At 48.3% G+C, this 15946-nt stretch overlaps 1 protein-coding gene across 5 annotated transcripts; it reads right to left on the reverse strand.

Moving 5' to 3' along the window:
* Positions 1-1997: 1997 nt before the first annotated feature.
* Positions 1998-14174, reverse strand: SMARCD1 (SWI/SNF related, matrix associated, actin dependent regulator of chromatin, subfamily d, member 1). Of its 5 annotated transcripts, XM_054719092.1 has the most exons (15): positions 13850-14168; positions 13065-13252; positions 12748-12790; positions 12531-12653; positions 11722-11844; positions 10342-10458; positions 8982-9083; positions 8290-8451; positions 8101-8198; positions 6772-6907; positions 5074-5196; positions 3886-3987; positions 3742-3755; positions 3124-3202; positions 1998-2362 (listed from the first exon to the last, which is right to left on the reverse strand). In XM_054719092.1, exons 1-15 carry the CDS (start codon positions 14024-14026, stop codon positions 2210-2212), a joined length of 1740 nt encoding a protein of 579 aa, XP_054575067.1. In that variant the 5' UTR covers positions 14027-14168; the 3' UTR covers positions 1998-2209. The 5 variants fall into 5 exon arrangements, with proteins under 5 accessions (XP_054575067.1, XP_054575069.1, XP_054575068.1 ...); XM_054719094.1 differs by lacking the exon at positions 3742-3755 and having other exon boundaries at positions 2304-2362; positions 13850-14172; XM_054719093.1 differs by lacking the exons at positions 1998-2362; positions 3742-3755 and having other exon boundaries at positions 3058-3202; positions 13850-14172.
* Between the last annotated feature and the right edge of the window lie 1772 nt (positions 14175-15946).

A 15946-nucleotide genomic window follows, 5' to 3' on the forward strand; every position in this document is an offset into this window, starting at 1 on the left:
AGAGCTTGTTGGTCTCAGATGCTGTGACTGAGTAAGTGGGGTGTGATTGGGGGTGGGGGTGGGGAGGAGAATGGAAGCAGCTCTTTCAGCAGTTCAGGGCTCTGGATCGCCCACAACCATCTGTTTGACTAAGAAGGGGAGCTCTGGTTTCTAGGCTGATCTGAAGAGTGAGGTAAAGGGCCCTAACACTCCAGCTGCCTGTGCACCTTGACCTAGAGGGCAGAGACCATTGTGTGCTCACGTGCTGACCTCCTGGGCTGGCAGACTCCTAAGTGGGTGTTTCCAATCCCCGGGGCCACTGTTGGCCGGCAACAGTGATAAACACTGGGCTAGAGGGGAATCTGTGCAACCACTGGGTAAGGGTAAGTGGCACGAGGTCAAAAGCAATGCTTTCCAGCCCGGCCACTGTGTCTCAACTGAGCATCAACCCATGCACCAGGTCACGGTTCAATTCCCGGTCAGGGCACATGCCCAGGTTGTAGGCTCGATCCCCAAAAAGGGCATGCAGGAGATCAATTTTTCTCTCTCACCCATGTTTCTATCTCCCTACCCCCTCCTCTCCAAAAATCAATAAAAAACGTGTTTTTTTTTTTAAAGAGCAATGTTCTATGGGCTGCCCAGAAAAAGCCCCCATATTCTCCTTCCATGGCCAGAGTTCCCGTAGGAGAGAACATACACGAAATCAGTAGTTGTTTCCCTTAGGAACAAAGTTGTACCTCTACAGAGCCAGCCTCGCACAAATCACTCCAGTATGCACTGGCTCTGAGACAAGGCACCAGTGCCAGGCTGCCAGCTGGGAGAACTGATTATGGGTGATAGAATAGAAAGAATGCTTCTGTCCTTAACACATGATGGGAACCCCAAAGAATGGATATTTATGCATAAAATAACCCCATTGTTTTTCCCTAAATTCTTCCATCTCATTATGCTCCTGTAGTAATTTTTAGTGTGGAGACAAAGAATTTGTTCATTTATATAGGAATAAAGAGTGTGCAGAGATCCAGAACAGCTTGTCATAGGAAGTTATCTGTATCACTAGGCTCTTCCCAAGAGCAAACTGTAGATTTGCTTGAAATTAGTAAAGGTTCATCAGTTATTCATTACACATGTAATTAGCCTGGGTAAAAACAGATGCTATTTCAATGTCCTTGACATAAATTTTTTCCACTCCCAAGTTATCACCCACACTCCTTTCTGCTTTCCCTACTGAAGTCTGATAAACCCCCAAGTTCCAGATTAGGAGGTGGTTTTCTCCTTGGTGGGTTTGACTGAAGACAGGGAATACTCGAGTGTTCCCATCCCACTTTGGAATGTGCTTGCACACACCCTCTATTCTAAACCCCCTTCTTGTGTAGAACCAAGCAAGACAATGGCACAAAGGAGGAAAGTAATGAGCCACCAGCTGGGAAGCAGGTACATTAGGCTAGAAACTGCTAATGGGAATATCAATCCTGAGCAAAATCTTCCAAGTTCTGCCAGTGAGGGGCTGGTTGTCTCTAGTGTGAGGATGACAACACAGCAAGCCTTTCCATGCTGGTCTTAGGAACTGAAATCTTATTCAAGGCTGTGCAAGTGGGACCGTCAAGAACGGTGGGCAGAGAACAAAACGGTTTTAGCTGTGCAGGCCCTGGCCCCAATCTAGACAGGAGCCCTGATAAGTGGAACTCCCTTGGAGGACGCTCAGGTTCATTAAGGGATCACAGGCACCCAAGGACAGTGCACGTGCACGAACACACTCAAGCCCTGGGAACTCAAAAGGACAAGGGAGATGTCAGTACTACTGTCTTGTTAGTACTTTCCCAACCGGAGCTGGAGACAGCGATGAAACCCAGTGACCCCACCAGCCTCTGGCCTGCTTGGACCCCTGGGGCTGACAGAGCGAGTTCTCAGGTGAGGACCTGAGGTCCACAAGGTAGAAACCTTTTTTTCTACCATATCCCCAGCACCTAGCAGGTGCTCCATAAATAGCTGTCAATAAAATGCACAAATACCATAAGCATGGCTAAAAGCACTGGAGAGAAAAGCTCAGGGAAGAGCTCTCCCTCAGGAGGTAAGGGGACCCATCTTTCAGAAGATTCTTTTATTAAAACTGGGTGACATCGATAAGGGGACAGTACAAAAAAAATTTTGGTCCATGAAAAAAACATAATTCAGTTAATAAAAAGTTATCTTTTACAGGGACACTGTGTAGGAGTGCCGAGCTTCCTTCTCATGGTTCCAGCCCCAAGAACAGAGGTTGTCCAGTGTCACTGGGGAGCTTTCGGGGGAGGGGTGGGATAAGAGCAGGAAGGAGACAGGAAGAAAATTGTCCCCAACGTGGAACAGGCAGGGATACCGGGCTGGGGGAGGTGCTCGCAGGAGCCTGAGGAGAGGTGGGAAGCAGGGGCTTTGTCAGTTCTGTGGGTTGAGCCCATGCAAACGGAATCCCCCCTCCGTGCCCAGCTGTCTCCCACCCTGCTGTGTTGAGTCTGCGAGCCTGGGATACACTAACTCGGGGCGATACACCTGGAAGAAGAATCTGAGGCTCTCATGGAAAGATGCAAAACCATCTCAGTCCCAAGGGGCCAAGATCACAAGGTCCTGCTGTACCTGAGGGGCCTGAAGCTTTGAGGGCAGGGGCTGGGGAGTCACCATCCTGTGAGGCAGGGAGGAAGGAGTCACAAACCCAACTCAGAGCTCTTCTGCAGCCCTAGGCGCTTTCACTCCTCAGTGCCCCAGAAGTCACCAGCAGGCGTCAACTGGGCAGACAAGGGGCAGGAAGACAGGGGTGGCCCAGGGCTTTTACCCGTTTGACTTTAGGCCTGTTTCTCCATGAAGGGATGGGGGAGGCAGAATGGAGTAAATGAAAGCACACCTCCACGCAACAGCAGGGAGGACAGCCTCCACTAGTAATGACAGTGCCCAGGTTAGATTCCTGGGGCTCTGACAGGGAAAGGCAAGATTCCCCCACCCAAATACCCTGGGTTAGGACGCATAGGAGGGAGTCCTAAAAAGAGCAGCTACAAGGAGTATGCTGGGAGGGAGCAATCATTAAAGAACAAACTCCAATACTGATGTGGACCCCCTACGAGGGAGTAAGAGAAGCACTGAGACAGCAGGCCAATCCAGAGACTGCAGACTGACCTGGGCCTCAGTGGAGCTTGAGAGCCAGGGTTCCTTTAGTACTAGAGGGCAACAAGTGAAGGGAGAGTTTGCTCCAAACCTGTGGAGGGAAGGAAGGACATTGGATTCTGTTATCAGGAGAGCCAAGATCAACTAGCTTATAGAGTGCCCCCAGGCCTGAGTCTTGGAGAAGGGAATGAGGGTCCCAACTCCTCGGTCTCTGAAGGGCAGAATCAGTGTAGCTGGTCCCCTTGAAGACCACCTGGCCTTGGGCCTAATCCATTCAATGCACTGATACCACTACAGGTTCTCTCTCTAATACTATCTAGAGGTCCTATGTAGACCAGGGGAGGGTAGAGGCACCCGGGAACTTTGTGGGGTAAAGGGAAGCTGGGGGTAGGGAGGGATGGGGTGGGAGAAGAGGGTCACAGGTATCTTGTAAGACAGAAATGTGAGACCCTCTTCATTCTGGTGTTGTCCTTCAACCAACAGCATCCCCTGGAAGGTCCCAAGCAAGACCAAGGCAGGTGCTATGAGGCAGGCAGAACGGGGCCCAAATAAAGAATCGGCGCAGCCAAATCAGGGCTGTGGGAGAGGCCCTATGTATTTCGGATTCCCAGGGCTTGCTCTAATTCTTGCCGTCTCTGCTGCACCTAAGGAGAAAACAGTGGAAGGAGTGGAAGATGAGACAAACCAGGAGTAGGCAACTAATACCACTGACCCCGCCGGGGAACAGACCCCTTGCCTTTTGTCACTTTCCCCTGTGCAGCCCAGGCCACCTACCTTGGAGTAGAAGTATCGGCACACGGCCTCCTGAGCCCAAGGCTGGAAGTAGAACTCAGCTCGGCGCTCTTCCTCTGGGTTGCCCACCACATCGGTCATGGTCTGAGGGAGAAGGCAGGGAGTAGAGAGAAAATAGATTTGTTTCCTTTCTTTATGCCTGTACAGATTGAATTGTATTCCCTCAAAAGATGTCAAAATCCTAACCCACCAGTACCTGTGAATCTGACTTTATTTAGAAATAGGGTCTCTGCAGATATCAAGTTAAGGTGAGATCATAGGGTAGGCCTAATCCAATATAACTGGTATCCTTATGAGGAGGAGAAATTTGGACACAGAGACAGAGATGCACAGAAGGAAGAAGTGAAGACAATTGGAGAATACCATCTGCACACCAAGTAATGCCTGAAGCTACCACAGTTAGGACAGGGGCCTGGAACAGACACTCTTGCACAGCTCTCGAAGGAACCAACCCCTGTGGACACCATCTTGATTTCAGAACTGTGAAACAATAAATTTCTATTGTTTACACCCCATTTGTGGCAGTTTGCTACAGCAGTCCTAGCAAACCACTAATGTAACGCCCACAGTCACCCTTGCAATCATCAAGTCACTGCCTGGTTCAGGGATCCCTTCTGGAACTCTTGGTCCCTTGCTCAGCCTCTAAAAGAGTAGTCATAGTCACCACAGGATGGCGAGGACTAAGGGAACATTTCACACATTTTGTGCCTGTTCCTACCTTCTTGCCTCAGCCTCTGGTGCCCCCCTCGCTGGGAAATAACAAATTCTTCATGAAGCCTGGGCCAGCTATTTGAGTCTTATCAATCTCCCTTCTCCTTTTTATTATCTTACTAATATTGATGAGATCCAATAATGTCTGATATGGCTTATTACTTTTCAAACCACAGCCTAATTTCCCCAAACCGAATGCATGCTGCTTTGAAGCAGAGATCTTTTCCCACCTGTATCCCCTATGATATGGTGCACAGTTACAACAAATACATGCAAGATAAACACTTGATGATTCTACCTCAATTTTCCTACTTAATTATAAGACAGACCCTAGAATGTGCTAAAGATAATCTGGTCCCTCACTAACCCTTCTGGCTTGTCTACCAGATGTCACAGAAATCATGCAAACATGTGCCTCACTGAACTGAGTCCCTTTGCCACTTTCCTAGGTATTTTTACCTTGAGGTCCCGGCACTGAGACTGAAGCCAATCATTAATGAAACCCTGAGGGTCTCTGGCAAAGCTCAGCATGAACTCCCGCTGAGTCTTCAGCTGATTGATAGTTTCTATTGTCTCATGGATCTGAAAGGAAGAAGGAAGCTCATAACATTTTCAAAATGGGGAAATGCAAAGGTAAATGGAAGACAGTGTGGACATCTCCTTGTGCCACTCTCAGCCTAGTACAGAGCTGCCTAGAAATGACACCACTGCCCAGAGCTCCCACTGCTCTGGCCCTCACCTTTCTCTCAGGAGATAACTCGCACTGTGGCTCTATTTACCTGATGTGAGAGAAGTTTTCCTTTTAGTCTCCGGTGCCCATTCTGGGGGAAGCTACATGGTGAATACTTAACCCACAGCACAGATAGGTCTAAAAACACTCTTGGGTAGAGAAATAGTACAGAGGGCTGTCTCAAAAGTTAGGGTCCATGGATTTTTTTTCTCTGCCTTCTCTTCTCATTCTCCATACTCTTCCTGGCAATTTCATCTACTCGCATGTCTTTCATTACCACTGACAGGGTAATGAGTCCCAGTCTGCAAACTAGAGTCCATTTCCTAAACTCCAACCAATCCAATGACTTGGATTGCACCTTAAACTCTGTAAAACTAAATTCACTACCTTTCCTCCAACACTTGCTTCTCCTCCTGTTGCCAGTCTGAGTGAATACTACTACCCGCCCAAACTAGAACCCTGGGAGTCATCCTAATGCCTCCTTCTCCCTCACATCTCACCCACCATCCCCATCTGAAGAGTCCAAATCCCTTCAACTCTACTTTGACACATCTCAAGTCTGTCTACTTATTTCCATCCTCACTGTCTGTACCCTAAGTTTAGACCCTCCATATATCTCACATGAATTACCGCACCGGCCTCCTAACTGGGCTTCCTGCCTCCAAATCTGCCTCTTAAAATCTGCTCTCCACCATCCTGACGGTGATCCCTCGAAATGCAAACAGCATCAGCCCCTCCAGTCTTCAGTATTAACAGGTGTTTCCTGCACCAAAGCTTCTTCGTGATTATGCTCCACTTTCCCATCCAGTTTCCTTTCCCAAACGTCCCATCACAGGCACCTGGAGCTGTATCTAGCACACAAATGACATACTTCTTGAAAATGCTAGGCTCATCTTTGGACCTGTACACACCCTGCTCCCTTTCTGGAATGTCCTCTGCCTCCTACACCCTAAGCACCACTCTCTTTTCTCCCCCACTGTTAATTTCCACTCTGTCGTTCAAGATTTTGTTGAGGCATCAACTCTTCTGGGAAAGCCTCCCTGTTCTCCCCTTTTTGGCTTTACTTGTAGTAACTATGTCTAATAAGGTTAAAGATAATAATAAGATAATAACAACAGTAGCAGCAATTGTCATTTGTTTTTATGTGCCAGGCACAATGTCATGCCTCTACATCAGTTGTCTCATTTAATCCTTACAGCAAGCTTATAAATAGTCTTTACTTCACATATCAGAAACTGAGGCTCAAAGCTATTAAAAGGTATAGCCAGAATCAGAACTCATGTATGTCTGGCTCTAACCAGCGCCAACCACAGTGCCTGACACATACTGGGTGTCAATACATTTTTTAATACCAAGGATCAAAAGGCAGCCTAGAAGCTGTGATAGAGGGCTGGCAGCACCCAAACTACCCAGGTAGAAGCACCTACCTTGTTGTCTAGAGTAGCAATCTCCTGCTGGCTGGCAGTAGACAGCAGAAAAGAATTCATCTGGGTCTTCAAGGTATCATCCACTTCCACATCAATGTCATAACAAGCCGTCTTTTTCTGATCATTTGGGTCAACACTGGGGAGGAAATCAAAGGGGCCTGGTAAAGGGCTTGTCCCCTAAGACCTAATTACACAGGGTCAAAAAGATGGCTCAAGAAGGAAGGGAAAGAAGTTGATTGCAAAATTCCTTTTGGGTGTGACAGAAATGTTCTGTATCTTTCTTGTGGTAGTAGCTACAGGGTATAAGACATTTCCCCAAAGTCATCAAACTATACTTTGAACAGGTACAATTTATTGTATACATATAAATCTCAATAAAGTTGGTTTGTTTAAAAAGTCAATGGTAAAAATTTAAGTGGAACAAAAGATATCCAGTGAAAGTAAGTTTCTCCCTCCCCAAAGAAAACCACTACTGTAGTATCTTATATTATCTTTCTGCCTGTTAAACTAAAATTGACCCTGAAAATAAATTCAAATAAAACACACACCACACAAAATAAGTGCTCTAATTTTAATTACAGGAATATAGAACAGACCAACTTCTAACCCAAAGTACAGGTAACAGGAGTTCCTACTGGCTGAGTGATGGCTCACAGTCTAAAGAAAGGAAGGCCTTTATTGGAATTAATACAGAGTAAGGTTAAGAAGGCAGAGACTATATCCAACCTCAGAGACATGCTGCTTTGAGGAGGAAGTACCTTCCATCATGTTATATGTGCCTAAATGCCTTGCTCATCCATCTTCTGAACAAAAAAGTAGATGGAGGTAATGGAGGTGGAGTGTCAGACTGGAATGCCCTACCATCCAGAGAAAAGATGGTAGCCTCTCAGCGATGAACTGGTACATGTCTAAAAACAGATTCTCCAAAGGAGAGGAGAAAAGCCCTGATTTGTAGCATCTGCCAATTTCTGTGGTTTAAATATTCCCAACATGGTTGATTTCAAGCTGCCAATATTACATCACTGATCAAGGAGTTGGGAAGAGCTGGGCAGTTACACAGCATTATATAGTACTTCCACCATACAGACACAACAGACACAAGTAACCTTGAAAACACAGATACTAATAAAATAATTAGGAAGTGAACTTTTGAGTAATATTACCCTCATTTTAACATAATACATTTAATTCTAAGTTTATATAATGTAATTTTAAATAACAGCTATGTTTAACAACCTGCTTGCAAAATTCCTGAAAATTTGACAGTTGGCTTGTGCAAGCCAGTACAAGCCAGCACCAGTAACCACTACCTGCCATACACATGCTTACCTGATGACATGATTAATGATGATGGGTTCTGGTGGCATAAGCAAGGCGTGGAGCCTTTGGGGGATCTCTGAAAATTTCATACGTTGAGACTCAAAGATCTGTGGAAAAGGGGAAGGGGTAAGAAGTTGGCATTTTGGGTACAACTAGGGCTTCAAAGGACTCTAGCAAAAGAATGGGTCCTTTTCTTACCTGCTGAAGGTACTTGTCACAGATGACAAACTCCCGCTCATGAGGGTCCTGGAGCTTATGTGTCTTTATATACTGCCACAGTGCTTGAATGATCACTGGACGGGTCTGGGTGTGGATGCCCAGGAGCCTAGCCAGGCGAGGGTCTAATTTAAACTGGGGAGGCTGCAGAAAATCAAAGAATATAGAGATGAAGTAAGTGAGCTGGGTCTATATGCATTTTGGGGTGTTTAGCATGACCATACATTCGAGTCATTCAACAAGTAGTATAGTAGTGTTTTCTCTGGGACAAACACTAGGAGAAATTCAGAAATGACTAAGACCCTATTCCTTTATCTAGGGAACTTAAAGTCTGGTGTAATTATCCACAACTAAAACTTTAAAATGTCAGACAGCTGCCCTAGTTGGTTTGGCTTAGTGGATAGAGCGTCAGACTGAAGGGTCCTGGGTTTGATGCCGGTCAAGGGCACGTACCTTAGTTGCAGGCTCAATCCCTGGCCCCGGTTGGGGCACATGTGGGAGGCAACCAATCGATTGATGTTTCTCTCTATGCCTTCCACTCTCCCTAAAAATCAATTGGAAAATATCCTCAGGTGAGGATTAACCAACCAACCAAACAAATAAAAACAAACAAAAATGTCAGACTGCTGATGATGTGACTGAAAGCCAGACCCCCTCCCGTCGCCATAGCATACCTGGTAATCCAGCATCAGCAGGACAGTGCACCGCACATTCACATCTCCCGGCCGCTTCACCTGGAAGCCATCTGTCTCCTGGGTAGTGGCGGTCCTGTGCCACTACAGAGAGGAAGATGTCAGGGGTGCTCTCCCAGAGGAAGAGCTGGGGTGGGAGGGAAGAGCTTCTGTAATGACTGAATTCAACTTTGATTACTGAGGCTACTGGAAAAGAGCAATAGCATGAGAGTTTATTTGTTTTTTAATTGCTTATGGCTTTGGGATTATTGTCTGTTGAAGTAGATTAACCTTTTAATTCTTACTGCTCAGGGTCACGTTTAAATTAGCCTAAATTTCCAGTGATGATTTTATCTATACAATGGGTAATACACATATGCATAGTAAAATAACACAACTATCATTTACTGAATACGTACTATGTGTGAGAGTATTCTAAGACATTTACTTGGATTATATCATTAATTCCCACAACACCCATACCAGATAGGCACAGATCAGCCTATTTTGCAGACGAGAAAACTACTGCTTAGAAGAATGAAGTTTGTCTAAGGTCAAATAGCCAGTAAGGAGTGGAGCTGCGATTTGAGCTCTGGTGTGTCTAACTCTACAGTCCACATTTCTAGTCACCACCATGCTTTAGTTAAGCATATTTACAAATTTCTATGGATTCTATGACTTACTTCCCTTATTAGATGCTAAAGACCTTCCCATGTCTCTTAATGGTTGAAGTTAAGGGGCAGCAGCTACACTGGCAAAAAAAGGAGCAGGTTAAGTTCACTTGGAATGTTGGACTGCCTCATTCTGGTTTTGACTGTATCCCAAAGAACACCGTTGCTAACACGGCTTTCAGAACATTGCATGATCAGGCATTATAACATATTCTTAATTTTGGAATGCGAATCTAAACAGAGCAGGGATCAAAAGGAAGTCCCAGATCTATAACAGTAACCTTGGCAAAGACTAGAATCCTAACAGTTAGCCCGCCTAATTATAGAATCTGCTAACATGAAAAAGTATGAATAGTGTATGGTTAACTATGTCTCAACATTATTAATAAGCAAGATACATGTGGCATGTAAAAGAGGCCTCCATTAGAATTTCCCTTGAAAGTGGAGGGAGCAACCAAGATACTGTAGTAACATTAAAAAGGTGAGACAAGTCAGACTGCAAGAACTATTGGGTCCAAACAGCTAGTGCCACCTGGAGGTCAATGTGCAAACTACAAGGGTGGTACTGTACCCCTGGGGTAAGTCTTTATTTTTTATTTATATCTTCCCCTCTCCCTAGACATTAAAATTTGACTCCCAAGTCCATCATCCTTCAGTCATAGAATCAAAGTCTAGAGGGCAGAACTACTCACTTCTACCAGATGGTTGTCTGGCCCATACAGGTCTTTGTCCAGTTCGATCACCAAGGATTTAAAAAAGGAAGAGAACTTCCTCTTTTGTTTGGTGGCATCATATTTGGACAAGGCTGACTAGAGGAGAGAAACAAAAGGTCATGTTAGAGAAGCCCAGAAAAAATTCCTTGAGACAAAGTCCCATAAAAAAAAAAAAGGGACCCAAACAGCAATGGGAAAACTCAAAAATGTCTTTTGAGCCTGGCTGGCATGGCTCAGTGGTTGAGTGTCGAACTATGAACCAGGAGGTCACGGTTCAATTCCCGATCAAGGCACATGCCTGGGATGTGGGCTTGGTCCCTAGTCGGGGGTGGGCGGGGAGGCAGCTGATCAACAATTCTTTCTCATCATTGATGTTTCTGTCTCTCTCTCCATCTCCCTCCCTCTCTGAAATCAATAAAAATATATTTTTTTAAAATGCCTTTTGAATATCTCTTAGGAAATAGAAAGGTAGGTGTCTGTGAGTATTAAACAAGTCACAGAACCCTGAAGCAGCAGCCTATAGTATGTATAGGGTCACTGACTTAACTTTGTCAAGTTAAGCCAAACCATTACACATAAAGCGAGTCTAAACAGAGAAAAGTCTGACTCTAGAGGGGAAATGAATCACAGGCAATGAGCAGCCAGAACAAAAACAGCTTTATTTGGATAGAATGACAGCACCAGCACATGGGCTGGATCTATAAAGAGAAGGAGGCTCTGACACTGAACCCTGGTTCTCCTGCAAAAATGCATTCACATTAGCTTGCCTGTGAACAGCTAAAAATAGAGTCAGAGAGTATAAGGGCAACGTGAGCTTCCCCAAGGAGCTTCTGGGGTAGGAAGTTTGGGGGCTATCGCCTGTCAGCTGCTGCTCCCCATGAAGCAATCAAGGGCCTGTCAGATAAATCTGTTCCACTTAGACTGGGAGATGTCTCCAAGGAACATTGGGAAGATAGAGATGCCACAATGGGAATCAAGGACCTCAAGAACTCAGCGGAAAATATGGCCTCAAATTCTAAGTGCAAGCTCACTTGAACACACACACACACACACACACACACACCCCAGAATACACTGCACATACTGCTAAATTCAATGGCCAGTAGAGCAAGGAGGAAGGTAAATAACAAATCTAATCCCAGGACAATAAGGTTCTCGATATGACACCACAGTGAGGGCCAAGCTGTGGGAGCCAACACAAAGAACCATTGTCTTTAGCACAGGGAACACAGTGACCCATCCCCCGCTGTTCCCAACAGGAGCTGTGAGCACCAGTCAGGCTTCCTGCCAAGCAGACAACACTGCTTGTTCCCCGCAGCTCCCACCCGAGATGCAGACCAGGGTGGACCTTGAACTCACATCCTCCAGGAGCCGTCCTTCTACCCGAAGCTCCCAGGAAGCCACCGTCCCTTCCCCATCCTCGGCATCTGACTTAGCCGGGTTGAAAGTGTTAGAAATGAAAATTCGCAGCTTCCGTTTTTGCTGAGGAAGGTAGAAACAGGATTGATGGTGGAGCTTCAGTGGTTTGATGTTGAAGACAGGGTCTCCCCAAACCCCATTATTCCTAACAGACTGGCTTAGTGTCTATCCAGTCCCTAGGGTGGGTGGACAGAGATTCCATCTAGGAGTACAGGCCATTGGTCTGAGTGCAAATGTATATACTGAGATGCCAGTGCCAGTTCCTAAGGAGGCAGAGTAGTTGTAGCAAAAACATGGACAAGGTATAGTGTATTTCTGGTGCAAGAGATATCAAAAATCCCTCCCCGCCCTGACCGGTTCGGCTCAGTGGATAGTGTCGGCCTGCGGATTGAAGGGTCCCAGGTTCGATTCCGGTCAAGGGCATGTACCTTGGTTGCGGGCACATCCCCAGTAGGTGTGCAGGAGGCAGCTGATCGATGTTTCTCTCTCATCGATGTTTCTAACTCTCTATCCCTCTCCCTTCCTCTCTGTAAAAAATCAATAAAATATATATTTAAAAAAAAAAATCCCTCCCCTTTTGCTGTTTTGTTTTTATGTTCCTAATGTAAGTCTAGTTCACAGGTAGATGGGAAAGATGTCACTTAAATGCCAAGGAGAGCTGTGCTGCGCCTTTGATTTCTCATCCTAAGCCTGTTGCAGGTTCCCGAATCCTCTCCTTTGGTTCTCTGCCTAGGGCACTCCTGTGTTACCTTGATGGGACGTTTCAAGGCCTCCTGTATATCTAGCCGCTTCCTCATGATAGTCTGGTCCAGTTTCCTTTCAAAAGCCAAGAGATCCATATAGGCCTGGGATTCTGGTACCAGTTCACGAATCTTAGAAACAGAAAAATATCATGTGGATACAGAGCTGACCATCTCTATTCTCAAACTCACCACACCCTCAGGAAGTCCTACAGCCTGGACTCACCCTTTGAGGTAGAATTTTGTCAGCCATCTTCTTTTTCTTTGCACTGTTCAAAAGAAACACTGTTATCAGGTTGGGATGGAACCAACCAGAACATGAGACAAGGTGTCAGCACCCCCATTTATAGTAAAGTGAAGGGACTGCAAAGATTTTCTCAAATCAAAGACATTCCCTCAACCCCCCACCCAACACGAGGCATTCTCAAGAATAAGCACCATCTGCTGACACAGCAGCACCATTCTTGGTTCAGATACTCCCACCACCTGAGTTCTCATAGGTTCCCTCCCTCCGTCCCTCCCTGCCCCGCATGGTCATCTTACTTGTGGTTTCGATTTTGGACCGCCTGCTGCTGGACCTGCTGGATCTGCTGAGGAGCAGGTCTCTTGCGGGACTGGTCCATCCCTGACTGAGCCAGGCCAGGTCGGACTGAAGGGTTCCCCCCGTAGCCAGGGGGTCCCATGGAAGGTCCCTGAGGTGTCATTCGGCTGCCCGGCAGCATACCTGGTCTCTGTAGAGGGGAGAGCACCCAGAGATGTCATAGCTCCCCCTACTTAGCCCACGAAGAAAGGAAACGTGGGGGATTCTTGAGTTCTTTGAATGAAACAAGGCCAGTGGGGGGAGGGCTGGGGGTGGAGTACAATGGAGAGCCCTCGGCCTCTTTGAAATGCAAATCACTGGAGCTTCCTCGGCTCCAGTCGTGATTCGTAAGAAAATATCGCTCCAAAGTAAGTATCAGATTATACTCAAATCCTCCCTAGTCTACTTTGTATCTGTCACACTGGACATCTCTAGTTCAGACAGTGCTGTCAGCTACTCCCCCCTTGGAGGCTGGTCCCTCTGGCATGGAGCTGCCCACGCCCTCATGCCCTCCAGGTCTCAGCTGCCCACACCGGCCCACTTCACCCACCCCGGATCCACATCCTGACCCCACCCCACGGAAACCATGCCCCCAGGAGCAGGGAGCGATGCTAACTGCCTCCCCACCCTCACTCAGGGCCCAAATCCTGCCAGGGAGCCCCTCCTCCTCCTCGCCCCACCGCTGTCACTCCCAGGCCCCCGCTCGGCTCCGCCCCGGCCCGCGCGCCCCTCCTCCAGCCCCACTCACCGGATAGGCCGCCCCGGGCATCGGGGAGCGGTACAGCCCCTGACCCGGCGCCGGGCCCATTCGCACGGGAGGCCCCGGAGTCCCGCCCGGGCCCAGGGCAGCCGCCGCGCCCGCCCCTCCTGAGGCTCCGGCACCGCCGCTCGGAGCCACAGACTGGAAACCCGCCCGGGCCGCCATCTTCCCCGGAGCCGCTGCTGCAGCTGCACAAAGAACCGGAACCGGAACTCCCCCCGCCCCCCGCGCGCCCCCCGCGCGCTCGCCTGTCCGCCCGGCCGGCCGGCCGGCACGGGAGGCTCAGGGCAGCGAGACTGTGGGCTAGAGGGGGCAACTAGCGGAAAGGGTGTTGGCCACGCCCTCCCGCCTTCGCGGTCCGGGAGAGGAAACCATAGAGAAGGGCTCTGGGATAGAGAGGCCCTGGGAGCGGGCGCCCCCAGGCGACGGGAGGAAGACAGGCGCTGGAAAGGAGGACCCGGCCCCAGCCCAGCGCTCTGATGGGGACGGTGGTGGTGGCACGGCTTCTTCTGGGCGCAGTGTGTCCAACTTTCCAAAGCGCTTGGGTTGTTCGTTCCCTTCTCTTACTGCTGTAGAAGTCCGAGGGACTGAAGAGGAGAACGCACTGTTTATTCTATTCTACAGACGGGAAAGCTGAACTCAGAGTAAATGACTTGGCAAAGGTCACTAGGTTAGCAGCAAAGCCAAAGCCCAGAATCCACATCTTCTGGCTTATACATTACCTGCGGCTCATTCCACAGAAAAAGTGCCTCAGTAACAACCTCATTAGAACGTCAACCCAACTAATTCCCTGACTTTTAACCTAACCTGCTTCCAAATTTTAAGTTTACCTTAAAATTTGACCCTGCCTCCTCTCCAAAGCATCCTTTGTGCAAGGACTTCTCTTTGGGATCTCTGTTGCCTTAGGCCCCGCCCTCTTTCCCTGTCCAGTGGTTCAAACCATTCCTGGTGTGATGGCCAGCCAGTCTCATCCCAGGAGGATCAGGGTCTCCCTGCTCAAGCCTCCTTATTCCTCCCCTGATTGTTTGGCCCTAAACCAAGCTTAGCTCTAGGCACTTAATGGGAAGGCTTAAATACTATTCAGATAAGAGAAGAAGACACTGACGAGGAGTGGTTGAAACCCAGTTTATTAGACCAGAGGCATGCGTCACCCATAGCCCTGCCTGCTGTTCTCCATCCCGTGCACACCCCCAGGCCTTGCTCCTGCTTCCCTCTGGAGAGATCTGCTCTCTAAGGAATTACTAGGAACTAAACTTCCCAAAGATCCTATAGCCTCACCCTCCAGCTCCAGGTCAATGCACAGGTGACCTGCCACAGGTCCTGTTCTGGGGTTGGAGACCAAGAGATAGCTGGGCAGAGAAGGCCTGGGAAGGGGCAGGGCCCTGGCCTGGGAGGACCGCCTAATGGAAGGGGCACAGCAGGCTCTCCATCTCACTCAGCTTCTCTTTAAGGTAGGAATAGCGCTCAACTTCCCCTCTCTTTCCTCCCACTGCCAAACCATACCTCACCAGAAAATACAAGTGATGGGTTTGGGTATCAGATGAGGAAAGGGGACTGGGCCCTGGAAGGAGGGAAAGGCCACTGAGGGAAGACCTCCGCTCTGCCTGTCAGCACCCCACTGCTCCATCGAAGGAGTCACTGATCCATAGCAAGCTCTCTCTTTGAAGCCCTTGGCTTGGTGTGCAGAGCAGATCTCCCTCCCTTGGGTGGGGGCTGTCTCTGTATCAGTTCCTTCCCGTGGGAGGCCACAGGCAGCCTTGCAGAGGACGCCGGGGTGGGAGGAGCAGGGGAGGGAACGTTAAGGCTACAGGGAGGACAGAGAATGCCCGGGTTAGGGGGAGAGGGGGAGGCCAGAAAGAGGCAGAGCTTGTGATTCACAGCTTCCTTTATGTCGCCACCGAGACAGTGCGAAGGTTACAATGCGCGTGTCGTCTCCTTGTGCTTCTCAGAGGGATGTGTGTACACAGTACAGACACCAGGGGAGAGAGTCCAACTCTTTATACAGGTGAAGGCATTCAGAGACCAGGGAGGGAGCAGAAACATGGGAAGGGGTACTTGGGGTGGGAGGATGGTTCTCAGAGACAA

Source organism: Eptesicus fuscus, chromosome 7 (assembly GCF_027574615.1).
Source record: "Eptesicus fuscus isolate TK198812 chromosome 7, DD_ASM_mEF_20220401, whole genome shotgun sequence".
Classification (NCBI taxonomy): domain Eukaryota; kingdom Metazoa; phylum Chordata; class Mammalia; order Chiroptera; family Vespertilionidae; genus Eptesicus; species Eptesicus fuscus.